The sequence below is a fragment of the Lissotriton vulgaris genome, chromosome 2_1 (genome assembly GCF_964263255.1).
Source record: "Lissotriton vulgaris chromosome 2_1, aLisVul1.2, whole genome shotgun sequence".
NCBI lineage: Eukaryota > Metazoa > Chordata > Amphibia > Caudata > Salamandridae > Lissotriton > Lissotriton vulgaris.
Window position 1 is genome coordinate 1,547,468,359 of NC_141687.1, and position 15,918 is coordinate 1,547,484,276.

General features: G+C 50.0%; 1 protein-coding gene across 1 annotated transcript in view; it reads left to right on the forward strand.

The window, feature by feature from the left end:
• The window catches only part of LOC147732881 (protein mono-ADP-ribosyltransferase PARP14-like), a 1,341,877-nt gene that overhangs the window by 273,732 nt on the left and 1,052,227 nt on the right, over window positions 1-15,918 (forward strand). The window contains exon 8 of the mRNA XM_086957426.1: window positions 8,924-9,154. Within this exon, the coding sequence (XP_086813552.1) occupies window positions 8,924-9,154 (231 nt within the window). The remainder of the gene's footprint in view (window positions 1-8,923; window positions 9,155-15,918) is intronic.

A 15,918-nucleotide genomic window follows, 5' to 3' on the forward strand; every position in this document is an offset into this window, starting at 1 on the left:
TTAAAGTATGGTGTTTTCTACTTTATAGAATCAATAATTTAAACTAGCATGGAATAAAACTTATTTGAGTTTTGGGTTTGTAAACTGTGATAGGAGAGTTGGTGCATGATCAGGATGAAAATATAAACAGGTCCTCAGGGGACTAGAGATACAGATTCTTTTTTTTAAAGACAATTGTCTGGTAAGTGGTGTCAGTGTCTCATTGTATGAATTTGCTGTGCGTAGTGCGATAGGTTGGCAGGCCTCTTCTCTCGTTCTAGGGGAAATAAAACTGTGGAGGGCCCAGTTGCTTCAAGCCGATGTGAGGACCAAATACCTATTAGAGAACCCTTTTCTAAGTCTAAAGTGCTTCAAACACTGCCAAATGTATTTACAAATTTAAATGTGAAGAATGCAACCCAAAGATTTTGCTCACACAGAATAAGGCTTACTGCATATGAGGTGATGAATCTCGAGTAATGGTTTTAAGACCTACAGGTCCTTTATGTCCATAATTGAAGTGGAATAGAGCAAAGGACTTGACTGTGTAAATAGTGCAGAATGTGTTGTGTGCTTTTATGGGTAGTTGGTCTGTAAAACGAGTTGGAAAGGGCTAGATCAGAAGAGACTAAACTGTGTAGTGATTTGAAGACCAGATTACAGGGTCCCCCGTGCGAACTTAATGAAATACAGGATCTGAAGGGTGAGTTGTGGTGTTTCACGGCTGGTCAAAAATAATGCAGATTACAAATTTAAGGACTTGACAAGGAGTAAGGCAATCTAGTGCGGGAGATACATTGGGAGATTTTGTCTCTTACCTCACTTTCTGAAGACTACAGTGTTACTCAAACAGTAAGTTTACTGCGCTGTTGGGTAATGGGGGATTTTTCACACATTGAGTAGTTGGAGTCAAGTGTTCATTGCAGTTAAAGTGATGAAAGTAGGTAGAGGCGTGTGATTGTCAAAGAGGACTGGGTTAGCATTGGGAGTTAGAATGTAATTAAGACTTGCCTAGCCTTGGTGTCAGAAAGGCTAGATTTTATTAAAGACACGCAGGCGAGTATTATGCAGTCTTTTCTTGCTTTATTAAACACAGCCGCCAAGCAAGAGGAAAGAAAAAACCTATAGGATGACATCATAAAGGGCAGATCAATGAAATGTCGAATGAGCCCAATAATGATGTTGACTGCGAACAACAAGTCCTCTTTTCTTGGTGCGAAAAGTTAGGCAGAAAAAACAGAATGAAGAATCAATAAAATAAATAACATAACAGAAATGTCCAAAAAACAGTCCACCAGGTATGAATAAACTAGATGGTTGTAAAAAGAGAGAGATCCAGGACGAGACTCCATGCTTTGTAAATGAACAGAGTATCTCTCACGGTTAAGTGGAGGTACTGAAGGAAGGAGTCTGCACTGCAAAAGAAAAGAGAGGGTTAGATATAATAGAGTAGGGATAATACACCCTCTGTGTCTTTATAAAATCTAGCATTTCTGACACCAAGGCTAGGAAAATCTCAATTTTATTACAAGACACAGAGGCTCCTATTATGCAATTTTAAAGCATTGAAATCACAGTACCTGAAACATGAGGAATTGGTTCACAATAAAAAGCTCGAAACACATTGAAATTAGACCAATCAGCAGATTTAAGAATATCTTATAAAGAATCTCCAACCCAAACAGCCCTCTAAATGGAAAAGCACTTTCCTACAATCTCTCCCAGTCACGAAGTGCCTCAAAATCCCCCATGGCCACAAACTATCCACGACTTCCTCTCCTACCTTTCCTGGGGAAATCAACATCTCCATTTTTAAAACCGGAAACATCCTCATCCAAGCTGCCGTTCCCCACCTCAACAACTTTGAATTTCACTGACCATCCAACTTCACAAGTCCGCCAATAACATTCCCCCCTCTCATCCTTTGCCCTCCTCTTTAACCCCTCTTTCATTCTATACTCCCCTCAGCAGACGTGCCCACGTCCAACAATGCCTTACAATTGCTGACCATCCAACTTCACAATTCCGCCAACAACCTTCCCCTCTCATCCTTTGCCCTCCACTTTAACCCCTCTCCCTTATCCTTTACTTCCCTCTGCAGACATGTCCACGTCCAACAATGCCATTCAATTGCTGACCATGTCCACGTCCAGCAATGCCATACAATTGTTGACCTCCACCCCCCCGCTCAGCCTTCTGGCCCTTCCTACTCCCACGGTCCCTCCTCTTCCCCAGGTCCTCCCTACTCCCCGCAGCTCCCAATCCCCCACACACACGACCTGCCCTCCCTCACGCCTCACTCCCCACGCCACGTGTGCTAACCCCCACCCCCTACAGACTCTCCGTGCCCTTCCCCTCCTCCTCTGACCCCACCCTTTTCCCCAAACCGTCTCTCACTCTATTCCAGAATAGCCCCTACACCTCCTCCCCTAGGCCCATCCTCTCTCCCTTTGATTTCCATGACTCCCACCATCCCGACCCGCCCTTCACCCTACTTTCGAACAATCCTGCCCCTCCTTTACCCTTTATGGCTATATACCCACCTTCCCCCTCCATGCCTCTCCTCTTGCCCTACTATGAACACCCCGTGCCGCTCCCTCCACCTTCTCCAATTTCCCACCTTAGTCTTATATCTAACTCTCTTGGCAACATTGAACGCATTCTCGCCACTCTCACTAGAGATCTCGCTCATCTTGGATCTGATTTCTATTCCTGCAAAAATGGAGCCCTCCCACTTCGGATAAACTCCACTCACACCAGACATATTAATCCCAATACCCCCAAACCATTTTGCACAACTCCTATACACTCGCCGCGCACACAGGCCTCTCCGCACCTCCTGCCCCCTCTCACCTATGGAGATCCTAGACCTCTGCAAATCCTACCCTCCCTGCTCACCAACTAATATCCAGCCTCCCCCTGTCTCCAGCATCCCTGTCATATTGGGGACTAGCCGAACTCCCCTCTCACCTAGCTCACCTAGGCCACCTCCCCAACTCACCTCCATCCACTCCCTTCCACTCCCCAAAACTCCCCCTAAACCTCTTTCCTGCATGCTTGTTAATTGTCAGTCCGCTGTTCGACATGCCACTGAAATCTCTGAAACTATTCTTAGTGAATCCATCGACATCGCGTTCCTAATGGAAACCTGGCTCAATGACCACTCGACAAGCATCCTTGACCTCCACGCCCCAACGGGCTACTCTATTCTCAGAAAAGACCGGCCCATCCGAAAAGGCGGTGGTGTTGCCATCATCTTCAAAGAGGAATTACAACTTTCCCTTGTCAATAACACTAATTACTCCGCCCTTGAATACCTCGAAGCTGAACTCAAAATTCACGGCTCCCAACCCATTCGCCTTCACAAAATATATAACCCTCCCGGCAATACACATCCCTTTGTTGATGAGCTATCTGACCTTCTTACACTATCGTCACTTTCCAACTATCAAAACATTTTCCTGGGAGACCTCAACCTCCATTGGAATGAGACCAATAACCCCTCTATCACCGTCCTATTCAACCTTCTCGAGATCAATAACCTCGAGCAACTTTGTAAATCTTATACCCATTCCAAAGGAGCAATCCTAGATGCCATCATTACAAGCAAAGATCTAGCCCTCCTATCCAACATCGTTCCCATCGACTTGTCCGACCATCATCTCATTCTGTTCTCTATAGCGGTCTCTGCCATCCCCCCTCCCACGAAAATCATTAAACCCATGAAACTGTCCAGAAATCTTAATATTAACCCCCCTGATTTACTGGAATCCAAACTCTGTGCCCAACATCTCGCCTTCCCTCCCTCACTGAACGCGAATGAGCTTACAGAACACTACAACAAAGCAGTCGTGGATACCCTGGACCTCCTGGCCCCGCTGAAGCTTAAAAACCAAAGAACCATTCCTTCCAAATCATGGTTTAATACTGAGCTTAATAATGAAAGACGCTCACTTAGACCGACAGAAAGAACGTGTAGACAGCACCCTACCCCTTTGCACCTAGCTCGCCTCAGACTTGCAAGATCATCTTACAAAAAACACATCTTTAAACAAAAAGCATCCTTTTTCCGAGCACAACTGGACCGAGCCAAAAATGGACCCAAGAGAACTGTTTAACATTGTTCGCAATCAAATCTCATCCACTCCTCCTATATTTCTGGCCTCGACCACTAGATGCGAAGAAATAGCCCTCTTTTTCTCAAAAAAAATTGCTAGAATAGAACAATCCTTCCTCCAGACTCCGACCCCTACCTCCATTTTGGACACCTCACTCTCATCCCTCCCACCCCCCTGCTCCCTCAATAACCCACATAGCACTGATCTCCCGTTCCCCTCCATTCCTTCCACCCTCCACGATTCCAATACCCCTAACACTCTCCTTAAAAATAACGCCGCCTGGCATAATTTCCAGCCAGTTACTGAAAGAGATGTCTTTGACATCATTGCGAAACTTAAACCCTCCTTCCACACCAAAGACCCCCTCCCCTCTAAACTTGTCCAAAACCTCAAACACATCATTACCCCTTCCTGGACCACCAGCTGTGTCCCCACCTCCCTACAACTGGGTCAAATCACCCCCATTCTCAAAAACCATACTGCCGACCCTAATGACCTCAACAACCTCTGTCCTATTTCCAATCTGCCCCTTCTCTCGAAAGCCCTTGAAAAATGTGTCCTTCTTCAACTTGAGACACATTGAACTTTTCAACTTACTTGACCCCCTCCAATCAGGCTTCAGGAAAGGTTGCAGCACCGAAACCGCCATGCTTAACATTGTAGATGACATTCACCACTCCCTCGACAATGGCGAATCTAGCCTATTGATCCTCCTCGATCTCTCCGCAGCGTTCGATACCATTAACCATTCTGTTCTACTCAAAGTCCTTAGAGAACGATACGGCCTTAATGGTATGAATCATAATTGGTTTGTCTCATACCTGCAACACCGTGCTCTACAAATTACAATCTACAACTGCTTATCGAACCCCTCCCCCATTTCTCTAGGAGTTCCGCAAGGATCCATACACTCTCCCTCTCTTTAACCTCTTCATGGAACCCCTCACCCTCATTCTCAAACAAGCTGGGATCAACTACCATCTTTACGCTGACGATACACAACTCTACCATAAGATAAAAACCCATGCTGACATCCTCCACCTCAACAACACCCTCATCAAAATTCAAGCCTGGTTCCACTCGAACCACCTCAAACTTAACCCTAAAAAAACTGAAATTATTCTTTTCTCCCCAAAAAACAACCAGCTCCCCATTCAAAATTGGATCACAGACCTTAATGCCCTCAACTGCCCCTTGTCCCTAGCCACCTTAGTCAAATCCTTGGGCATCTCCCTTGACAACCGCCTATCTCTCAACGTACACATCAAAAAGTCTGCCAAAGGAGCCCTCTTTACCCTCCGTAACCTTAAGAGAATTAAGCCCTTCATCCCACTTGATGATTTTAACCTAGCAGTTCAATCTCTTGTTCTATTGCGCATTGATTACAGCAATGCCATCCTCACCGGAATTCCCAAAACCCACCTGGCACCTTTAAAATCAGTGCTCAACCTCGCGGCCAGGCTTATCACAGACTTCAAACGATTTGACCACATCTCTCCCGCCCTCAAAACCCTCAAATGGCTACCCATTGAATGCAGATCCACTTATAAAACCGCCTGCATTACGCACAAAATCCTCCACCAAAACACACCGACATACCTTGCTATCAAATTGACCAAAGCAGGCTGCACGCAATCCCTGAGAAGCTCTAACACCCTCCTACTTATCCCCCCCTTCTGAAAAAGAATTCCACTCAGTCACGCTCCTTTTCAGGCAATGCCCTACTTATTTGGAATGCCCTCCCAACAGACCTCCGTTGTAACCCGTCCTACCCCAGTGTCAAAAAAGAACTCAAACTTCTTCTCCTTAATAAATGAGAAGCCTCGCCCTCTCAGCATCCCCCCACCCAGCTGCTCCGCCTAGGGCTAGTGACCCCCTCTTGCCCCCCTCTCCTTCCCTTCCCCTTCAATCTGATCACCTTACCTCCCCTCCTTGCCTCTCCTTTACCTCCTGCTCCTTACTACACTTTATGACTTTCAGTTTTTTTTCACGTTTTTGTCCTTTCTGCTCCTAGGTATACTATATCGAACCTTCCCACCAAACTGCGACCTCTATATTGTACATCTCATTGTGTTTAGCAATTGTTTTTTACTTTTTCATCTAGTTTAACCTTTATCCTATGTGGACTGCTCATTTATGAATCAACTTTCTGTACCTATACACACTGTACCTGTATTTAAACACCTTTCTGTTACAATTGTAAAGCGCTCTGATACTCTGGGTCCAGCCAGCGCTATATAAAACCTCTAAAATACAAAAAAAAAAGAAAAAAATAATAATTGCTGTGACACAGTAGACCACAATGAATACTGCCTCAATTGCTAATAATTGCACTTTTTAAGCACCAATGTACAAATCCTTTTGTGATGTGCCCTGTATAAACAATCACTATAGAAGTGAGTAAAACATTCTCTCACTGTTATTTACATGACATCAGGTTAACCCCCTTCCTTCAGTTCCTGCCCATAATTCTGTTACTTACAGACACATTATTTAATATTGCCTGTAATATGAACTACTTTCCAGAATAATGACATTACTGCCTGCTTCACAATAAAATATACCATCTGTCTTTTTTTTTTTTACAAGCCATGCGGCACAGCGTTGGTTATTCTGTTCAGCATGTCTTGAACCCTTTACAGAACCAATAGTACCCATAGACGAGGCCTATTGGCTTTGACAATATTTCCTTGAGCATGTCATCACTGGGACATGTAGATCTTTAATAAAATTCCACATCCTTTCTATGCAGGTGAAAGCCATAACTCGAGAAGAAAGGTTTCCTTTTTTCCCCGCTACCATTAACAATACATGCATGTTGACTTTGAAGACATACAACTTCCGATGTTTGTGCTATCCATAGAATGAGTAAATAAAAAGACAAAAAATTAAAAATGTGTCTGACAGGATGCGGCGTTTAGATGAGGGGGCAATGCAGGCTGCCAGTTAATGATCTACATCAGGAAAATAAATGTTAACAATTGGTTTTAAACAGTAGTGCACAGAATGGAACTGTAAGGGAGCCGTCATAAAACGATATTTTGTCTTTTTTTACTTTTTGAAGTTCTAGATGGCACAAACTCAACCCAAAAGCATTGTGGCGATTTACGTGACCACTTTCTACAGAGGCAGACTCATGTTGCTTTCCGCACTGAAAGATTAAGTGATTTGCCCAGAATCACAGGTTGTTGCACAGCACCGGGAAAAAAACCTTGGTCTCCACATCCAAAGAAAGCAGCATCGGACGTTGGACACAGCTCATCCTCTGCGTTGATGAGGATTCACCAATTTAATCCTGTATGTTACATTACACTGACTGGACGAAGGTCGGTTATCGCGGCAGTTGCTCACCTGACTCATGACTCCTGAGCTGATATAATGCAGTGGCCGACGGCTGCAACGGGTCCCTTGGGTTGGAAGACGCCATCAGTAAACATACAGAGACTGGCCTGTTTACTTCTTCACAGTCTCCAAAATTGCCGCCGAGCCTGGAAACAACAAGCTGTCTCCTCGTGCATGTCTCCTGTCTGTGCAGGCACAGCGAGCAGGAGACAAGGAGGGACAGGAGATGTGCATGTGTACACATGACCCGTACGGGACAGAAGATGTGCACGCGTACACATGACCCGTATGCATGCACATCTCCTGTCCCCCTTCGGACGCAAAATCCACAACAATAGATCTCGCCAAGGCGAGCAGCGCATGCACTGCGTCGCTAGCCGAAAACTAAACAGCTGACGAAGGCGGAGACAATTGCCCATGCGTGTGAGCGCAAATCGGAGCGAGTGGGTCATTTCTTATAGGAGTCAGAACAGTGCGAGCCACTGGAGAGAATAGCTAACGAATGCCGCGTGAGCAGCAAGACCGTTAAATAAACATAGTGGAAGACCGCATGATTAAAGGAATCAGCGCGCGACGGGTGCTGAGGCCTCAAACAAATAAAGTTGAAACAGCTATTTTTTTTAAACGTCAAGTCTATTTCTTATGAACTTAAAACAAAAATATTAGATGGCAAATGGACGGATAACACGTGCATACAGAGGATCAACTTACAAATCAACACAAGTAAAACTAGAAAAAACGTGCCTGACAGTAACCGAATACAATAGAAATAAGGTACTTATTCACTGAGAGCCGCAGAAGAAGAGGACTTGTTCACAGTCAACATAATTATGGGTTCATTCAACATTTCATTGGTCTGCCCATTATGTCATCCTGTAGTTTTGTCTTTCATCATGTTTGGGAAATGTAGTTCTTGCTTGGCTGCTGTGTTTAATAAAGCAAGAAAAGACTGCATGAAAGGAGCCTTACGTGTCTTGCAATACAATTCAGAACCTTTGAATTAGAAAAGTAATTGACTTTCATTTAGAATACTCCATTGCAGTGCCATGTCTTTTGAATGGCAGCAAGACAGTTGCTCCCTTGATAGGTCTAGAGAAGGAGAAAAACAGTAATGAGTGGATTATCAGCGAGAACTAAAGATGATGACGTTGTGTTAGGGCAGTGTTTGACACAGATGAGAAAATGTTGCTGAACAGATATGATCAAGGGCTAATTTAAAGTTGTTGTCCTTATTCACTTGCTGGAGACATCTTTGAGCTCTTGTATTGCCTCAGTTTCTGGTAATGTGCTTCCCTCCTCTGTTTGATGATCTCATGAAGAACATTAACACATACCTCCTCCTGCGATTCGTTGTCTCGGACAGCACCACAGGAAACGTCAGAATGCGAATAGAACAATCCCACCGATGCTTAATTAAGATTTTGTTTTTATGGTGCTTGATAAATACAGAAGCGTTGTCCCTAACATATAAGATTTTCTTTCAGACTGATGTCATTGTGAATAGCGTTGCTACGGACCTTCAGCTTCACAGTGGTGCAGTGTCGAAGGCCTTGCTGCAGAAGGCAGGTCCACAACTTCAACAACTGGTACATGCAGCGGCCCAGCTAGACAATGTTGATGTGGGATCTGTGTTGCCAACCGATGGGTGTAATCTGAGTTGCAAAAATATTTTTCATGTTATTTGTCCCAGCTGGAAAACTGGCCAGTCTTCAGAGGTATCACTTATTTACTTTTTATTTTTACGTTGTCTGTCTTGAATGTTTAAATTCCCTTTTCACGGAAAAACTGTCAATTTGCCAGTTTTCTTGAGCTAGAGTATCCCTAGAGTATTACCTCTGTTGAACTTTCGAAAAGTGTTACCCAGATACATATGCGTTTTTAATTGTATTAAATGCAACTTTATTTAACGGCATCTGGCAAAATAATTTGCCATGTTTTGTACCTGTAAATATATTAAAATACAAGACTATACCTTAAAAATGCAACCCTGTTTTAAAGTGTCCTGGTATAATAGCTCTGATGCACAATTACTGATTTACAGACACATACCCTGCTTAAATTATTAAAGTGTGATATTGTTTACACATATTGCATTTTCAGATAGGTGTAATTGTAATGTTTTCTTTCTGCAGAAATCATCTCAATAATAAAAAGCTATCTGACAGAGACACGTTAGTGATAGATTCCTAACCTTAGAATATCCCCAGGCGTCAGATTGGATCCAGAAACTTTGCATAGCAATACCCCTGCGCGTCGGTAGGCGTCGCCTGCGGCTCCGCGTCTGTCGTCGGCGTCGTTAGCACTGGAATGACGTCGCCGGAGTACTTTGACGCCTCCCTCGCGCGCTGATGTCAGTTCTTCTTTTTTCCACGCCAGCTAGCGCAGATCCGGAGAAGCTCTTCCCCTTAGTCACTTTTTTTTCTAAACTTTTTTGATCTTTTGATCTGTTTTTCTCGAGTCGCTACGACTCCTATGGTGCCGGTAGGGATGCCCGGGTTCAAACCCTGTTCCAAGTGTGGCCGCATGATGTCGGTCACCCACCCCCATCTCCGGTGTCTTCAGTGTATAGGCCTCGACCACGACGACGGACCTGCTCTGACTGCCGGGCTCTGACATCTAAGGCTAGGCGGGAGCGGTCCCGCAAGTGGCTCGAGCTCCGGCAGTGGGCCCGTGCCGTTTGAGATCCCGGTCCCACAGGGACCGGTCGCGGGGTCGGAGTCCTCGTAGCTCCGGGAGTCGGCATCGGTCTTCAGGATCCAGGTCCTCAGGTAAGAGGCATGAGAGGTCGGAAAGGCGTCATCGTTCTTCCGACCCACCAGACGCTCGCACGATGCGGCCGGGGGAGTTGCAGGCGTCGCCACCTCCCCATACCTTCCGGTCCTGGGCACGGTGCGACGCCAGAGGAGGTCGAGCGGTACCTCATGGCCATGAGGTCTCTCCCTACTCCGCCGGGCTCCGTGGCGCCTTCGGTACCAGCGGTCCCGGCTGGGGGGTCTAACAGGTAGGGGGCTTCGGCTCCGACGCCGTCGGGTGCTTCAGCTCCAACGCCGTCGGGTGCTTTGGCCCCGGCGCCGCTGGTAACTTCGGAACCGGTGCCGCAGGCCCCCACTGGATCCGGTTCCGGTTCCGGCCCCTAGGGTGTCGCCCCCTGCGACGCCGTCCCCAATCCTACCCTTGATTCGATTCCGGCGCCGCAGCGGCGCCGCTGGGTGCCGCTCTCTACGTCGTATGAAGATTTTTATTTCCACGAACCGGCCCCATCTGTTGAGCCTGAATTTCATGTGATGGGTGACGAGGGTGATTGGTAGGGGTCTGTGGACCCTCTGGCACAGGAGTGCCAGTCTCAACATGACTGGGCATATGAGTTTGGGGATGCCAGTGGCCTGGACACTTCGCCAGACACTGGTTTTGTCTCCCCTCCAACCGTGGCTACGGAGGAGGGGGCTGCCTACAGTGTACTGTTGACGCGGGCGGCCAAGGCATTGGGCCTAGAGCTCCCCGTCGCGGCCGTGAGGACTAACATTCTCACTGAGGTCCTTAAACCGCAGGCAAGCTCCACTGAGCCTCTGCTGCCGTTTAATGAGGCCTTGTGTGACGTTCTTTTGGGCACTTGGTCCAAGCCCGCTACAGGTCAGCCTGTGGATAGAAACGTGGCCAGACTCTACCGCCCGGCTCCGGGCGACCCTTGCTTCTTGTCCACCCACCCCACCCCTGAGAGCCTGGTTAACCAGGCCTCCACTTCCCAGACCGCATTCCCCATGGCTCCGCCTGATCGGGAATCCAAGAGGTACGAACAATTTGGGAAGAAGGTGTTCTCGTCCCTGAGTTTGGGACTGCGGTCAGTCAATACAGCATGCCTCTTGGGCCGCTACACCTACACTCTGTGGGACACGGTCACGGACGTGCTGCCACAATGTCCGGAGGAGGCCCGGACTAAACTCGCCCAAGCCCTTGCGGAGGGTCGAGATGCGGCACGCTATTCCATCCGGTGTGGGCTGGATACCACAGAGTCACTGGGCAGAGCGATGGCGACGACGGTGGCGGTTCGACGCCACGCCTGGTTGAGGACCTCCAACTTTTCGGCTGATGATCAGGCCACCTTTGTGGACATGCCGTTTGATGGCCGTCGCCTCTTTGGCGACAAGGCAGACCATGCGCTTGACCGTTTTAAGGACTCCTGGGCCACGGCCAAGTCCTAGGACTTCTCGGCCCCACACCAGCAAAAGGGTGCCTTTCGCGGCCACGGAAGCGGCGCCCCCACACATGCTCCAGCCACGCACCGCAGACTAATACACAGCGCAGTGGTGGACGTGGAAACCGCCGTGGCGGCGGTCGGGGACAACGGCAAGGCCAGTCCACACCTCCCCCTGCAGCATCCGCCTCAAAACCCTTCTAGTCCGTGCTTTCAGGCCCATGTAACTCCAGTGGGGGGCGGGGTTCGCCATCACCACTTCCACCGGCGCACTGTCACGTCGGACATGCTACCTTTGACCCTGCCTGCAGGTAGGTCGCCCCCCAGTCGCCACACAGTCCTCCTGTGACGCTGTCCCCCGGTCGCCTGCTCCGTGAGCCCTCCTTGAGGCCCACCTGTTGCCCTGTGCCCTCTCTCCCCATGTTGACTTTTGCCCATCCGTGCCGTTCTCTCCTCCCCCCTTGGTGGACCCCTGTGCCCCCTCTCGATTCTCTGCCCATCTGTGCTGTTTTCTCTCCCCCCTTGGTATACCCCCGTTCCCCCTCTCGATTCTCTGCCCATCTTTGCCGTTTTCTCTCCCACCTTGGTGTACCCCTGTGCCCCCTCTCAATTCTCTGCCCATCTGTGCCGCTTTTCTCCCCCCTGTGTACCCTTGTGCACCCTCTCCCTCGCCTGTCATTTTGTCCGTGTTTTTCTTGCTCTTTCCTCCGCCTTCACTTCCCTGTTCCCGCCGTTTTCGCCGCCAGTGCCCCCTGTGCCCTCTCCCCCCTCCCGGTCTCCCTCCGTGCCAGTTTCCCGCCGCTGTGCCCTGCGGCCCCGCCCACCCGCTGCACCCATTTGCCACCCAGCTCCCGCCTCCCAGCTGCTCCTCCCTCCCACAGCCCATCATATGGAGGCCGCGCAGCGAGCGCGCCACTGGCGTGCGGAAGGCACGCCTAAGGCAAGCCGGTCTGCGCCCATCTGCGCCTGGACCGCGCTCAGCTCCAGAATCCCTGGCCCCCGCCGAAGCCAGGGAACTCGACTGAGATATGACTCAAACGCCCTCCACGCACTCAACACCGGACGATCACCCGCCTGCTACCGAGCCACCCCGAAGCGCACCCACTGACCCTTCACCTGCCAAGCGTGCAAATTTACCTGCCTCCGATCCTGCCCCCCGTCAGCCAAACCATGCAACAACAACAACCACCTCAAGTGCATTCTCCTCAACACTCGCTCCATCCACAAGCACGCCGTCAAATTATGGGACCTCCTCGACACAACAGCACCAGACGTCGCCTTCCTCACGGAAACCTGGATGAACGCCTCCTCGGCCCCCGACATCGCCATAGCCATCCTGGACGGCTACAAGATCACCCGGAAGGATCGCGTCAACCAAACCGGAGGAGGAATCGCCATCGTCTACAGAAACACAATCAACATCACGATCATCACCGAAAACACACACTCCGCCGCCGAACACCTACACTTCCAGATTCACACCGATCCCAAGACCACCCTCAGAGGAACACTTCTCTACAGACTAGCCAGCACCACTAACACCAACGATGCAGCCAACAACCTCGCACAGTGGATCACCAACTGCGCTGACGACCTCGACCACTGAAGAACCCCCAGGCAGGACTGGCAACAGAAAAACCCCATGGTTCACAGACGTCCTCAAAGAATCAAAGAAATCCTGCTGAACCCTCGAAAAGACCTGGCGCCACGAGCGAACTACAGAAAACATGACAGCCCTCAAGATCGCCACCCGGGAACACCACCAGCTGATCCACACCACCAAAAGGTCATCATTCAAAGAACGACTAGACAACACCACCCACAACAGCAAGGAACTTTTCAACATCATCAAAGAGCTCTCCAACCCCAGCGCCAGCAACATAGACATCACACAGTCACAAGAACTCTGCAATTCCCTCGCCAAGTTCTTCCACCATAAGATCGCGGATATACACGACCGCTTCGGGCCCCAGACTCCGCCTCCAGTCACCGAACCTACGTCCCCACCACCACCCTCAGCGCCTGGGCTCCTATCAGCACTGAAGACACCACCAATGTCATGAACTCCATCCACTCAGGCCCCCACTCGGACCCATGCCCCCATCATATTTTCAACAAAGCCGACACCATCATCGCACCCCACCTCCGGGACATCATAAACAGCTTGTTCACGTCAGCTGCCTTCCCCGAGAACTGGAAGCACGCAGAGATCAACGCCCTCCTGAAAAAACCCACAGCAGACCCTCAAGAACTTCCGCCCCCATCTCTCTCCTTCCCTTCCCGGCCAAAGTCATCGAGAAGACCGTCAACAAACAGCTAACTGCTTTACTTGAGGCAAACAATTTGCTTGACCCATCCCAGTCCGGATTTCGAGCCAACCACAGCACCGAAACTGCCCTCATCGCAGCCACCGACGACATCAGGACCCTGATGGACAACGGAGAAACAACTGCCCTCATCCTCCTGGACCTCTCTGCAGCCTTCGAAACCGTATGCCATCGCACCCTAACAACCCGCCTCTTTAACACTGGGATCCATGGAAAAGCCCTGAATTGGATCACCTCCTTCCTCTCCCACAGAACCCAGAGAGTCCGCCTCCCTCCCTTCCGCTCAGAAGCCACCGAGATCTGCGGCGTACCCCAAGGCTCCTCGCTCAGCCCAACCCTCTTCAATATCTACATGAGCCCCCTCGCCGCCATCGCACGCAAACACAACATCAACATCATCTCCTACGCCGACGACACCCAGCTGATACTCTCCCTCACCAAAGACCCAGCCACCGCCAAAACCAACCTCCACGAAGCAATGAAAGACGTCGCAGAATGGATGAAGCTCACCCGCCTGAAACTGAACTCAGACAAGACGGAGGTCCTCATCCTCGGACAATCCCCATCTGCCTGGGACGACTCCTGGTGGCCCCCAGCAATGGGCTCCGCACTGACACCCTCGGACCACGCACGCAACCTGGGATTCATCCTGGACTCCTCCCTCACGATGACCAAACAAGTCGACGCCGTCTCATCATCATGTTTCAACACCCTGTGCATGCTCCGAAAGATCTTACGGTGGATCCCCACCGAAACCAGAAATACGGTCACCCAGGTCCTCGTAACCAGCCGACTGGACTACGGAAACGCCCTATATGCAGGAACGACCGCCAAACTTCAGAAACAACTACAACGCATACAGAACGCCTCCGCACGACTAATCATCAACATCCCTCGCCGCAGCCACATATCTTCCCACCTGAGAAACCTGCACTGGCTCCCCGTCAACAAGAGGATCACATTCAGGCTCCTCACCCACGCACACAAAGCGCTCAACGACACGGGCCCTGAATACGTCAACAACCGCCTCTCGTTCTACACTCCTACCCCGCCAGCTCCGCTCCGCCAGCCTAGCCCTCGCCACCGTCCCACAGATTCGCAGAACCACCGCCGGGGGAAGATCGTTCTCCTACCTGGCAGCCAAAACATGGAACTCCCTCCCGCACACTTACGAATGACCCAGTACCATCTCACCTTCAGGAAACACCTCAAGACCTGGCTTTTCGAGCAATAGCAGCACCCCCCACTCCCTTCAGCACCTTGAGACCCTCACGGGTGAGCAGCGTGCTCTATAAATGTCCTGATTGATTGATTGATTGACATGTGGGTGCTGCAAATCGACCGAAGGGGCTACTCCCTCCCCTTCGAGACGACCCCTCCAGCCATGCCACCGCAATACCACTGTGTGTCGGGGGATCTCTTGCAACTTCTGCAAGAGGAAGTTACGGCCCTCTTGGCCAAATGGGCCATCGAGCGCGTTCCTGGGCCGGAATTGCTGTGTATTTTAACGGAGACTCTGGTGGGGCCAAGTCCTTAGCGGCGGAGGCTTCCCATCCCCCCCGCACTCCCCAGACTCACCTTGGACGCATACGGGGCGGCTGTCTTGTCTTTCCTTCCTCCACGCCTCGTTCCGGCAGGGTGGCTAGCACCGTTGAGCGGAGGGCGTGGAGGTGAGAGACAGTCACTTCCGCTGCGCGAGGGGGCCGGTTAGCGGCCTAGTGGCTGGGAGGCAGACGGGCTGAGGGCTACAAAAGGCACTGGAGATTCTGCCCGCGTGGTGGTGAGTGGGCAGTGGCAGGGCCCATGGCTGCTTGTGTGGCGCTAGTGCGCTTACTTTTAAAATTGGTAAACGTGTGCTTTGAAAAGCGGATTCTGCTGATTTTAACTTTTGCATTGTATTTTAACGGAGACTCTGGTGGGGCCAAGTCCCTAGCGGCGGAGGCTTCCCATCCCCCCCGCA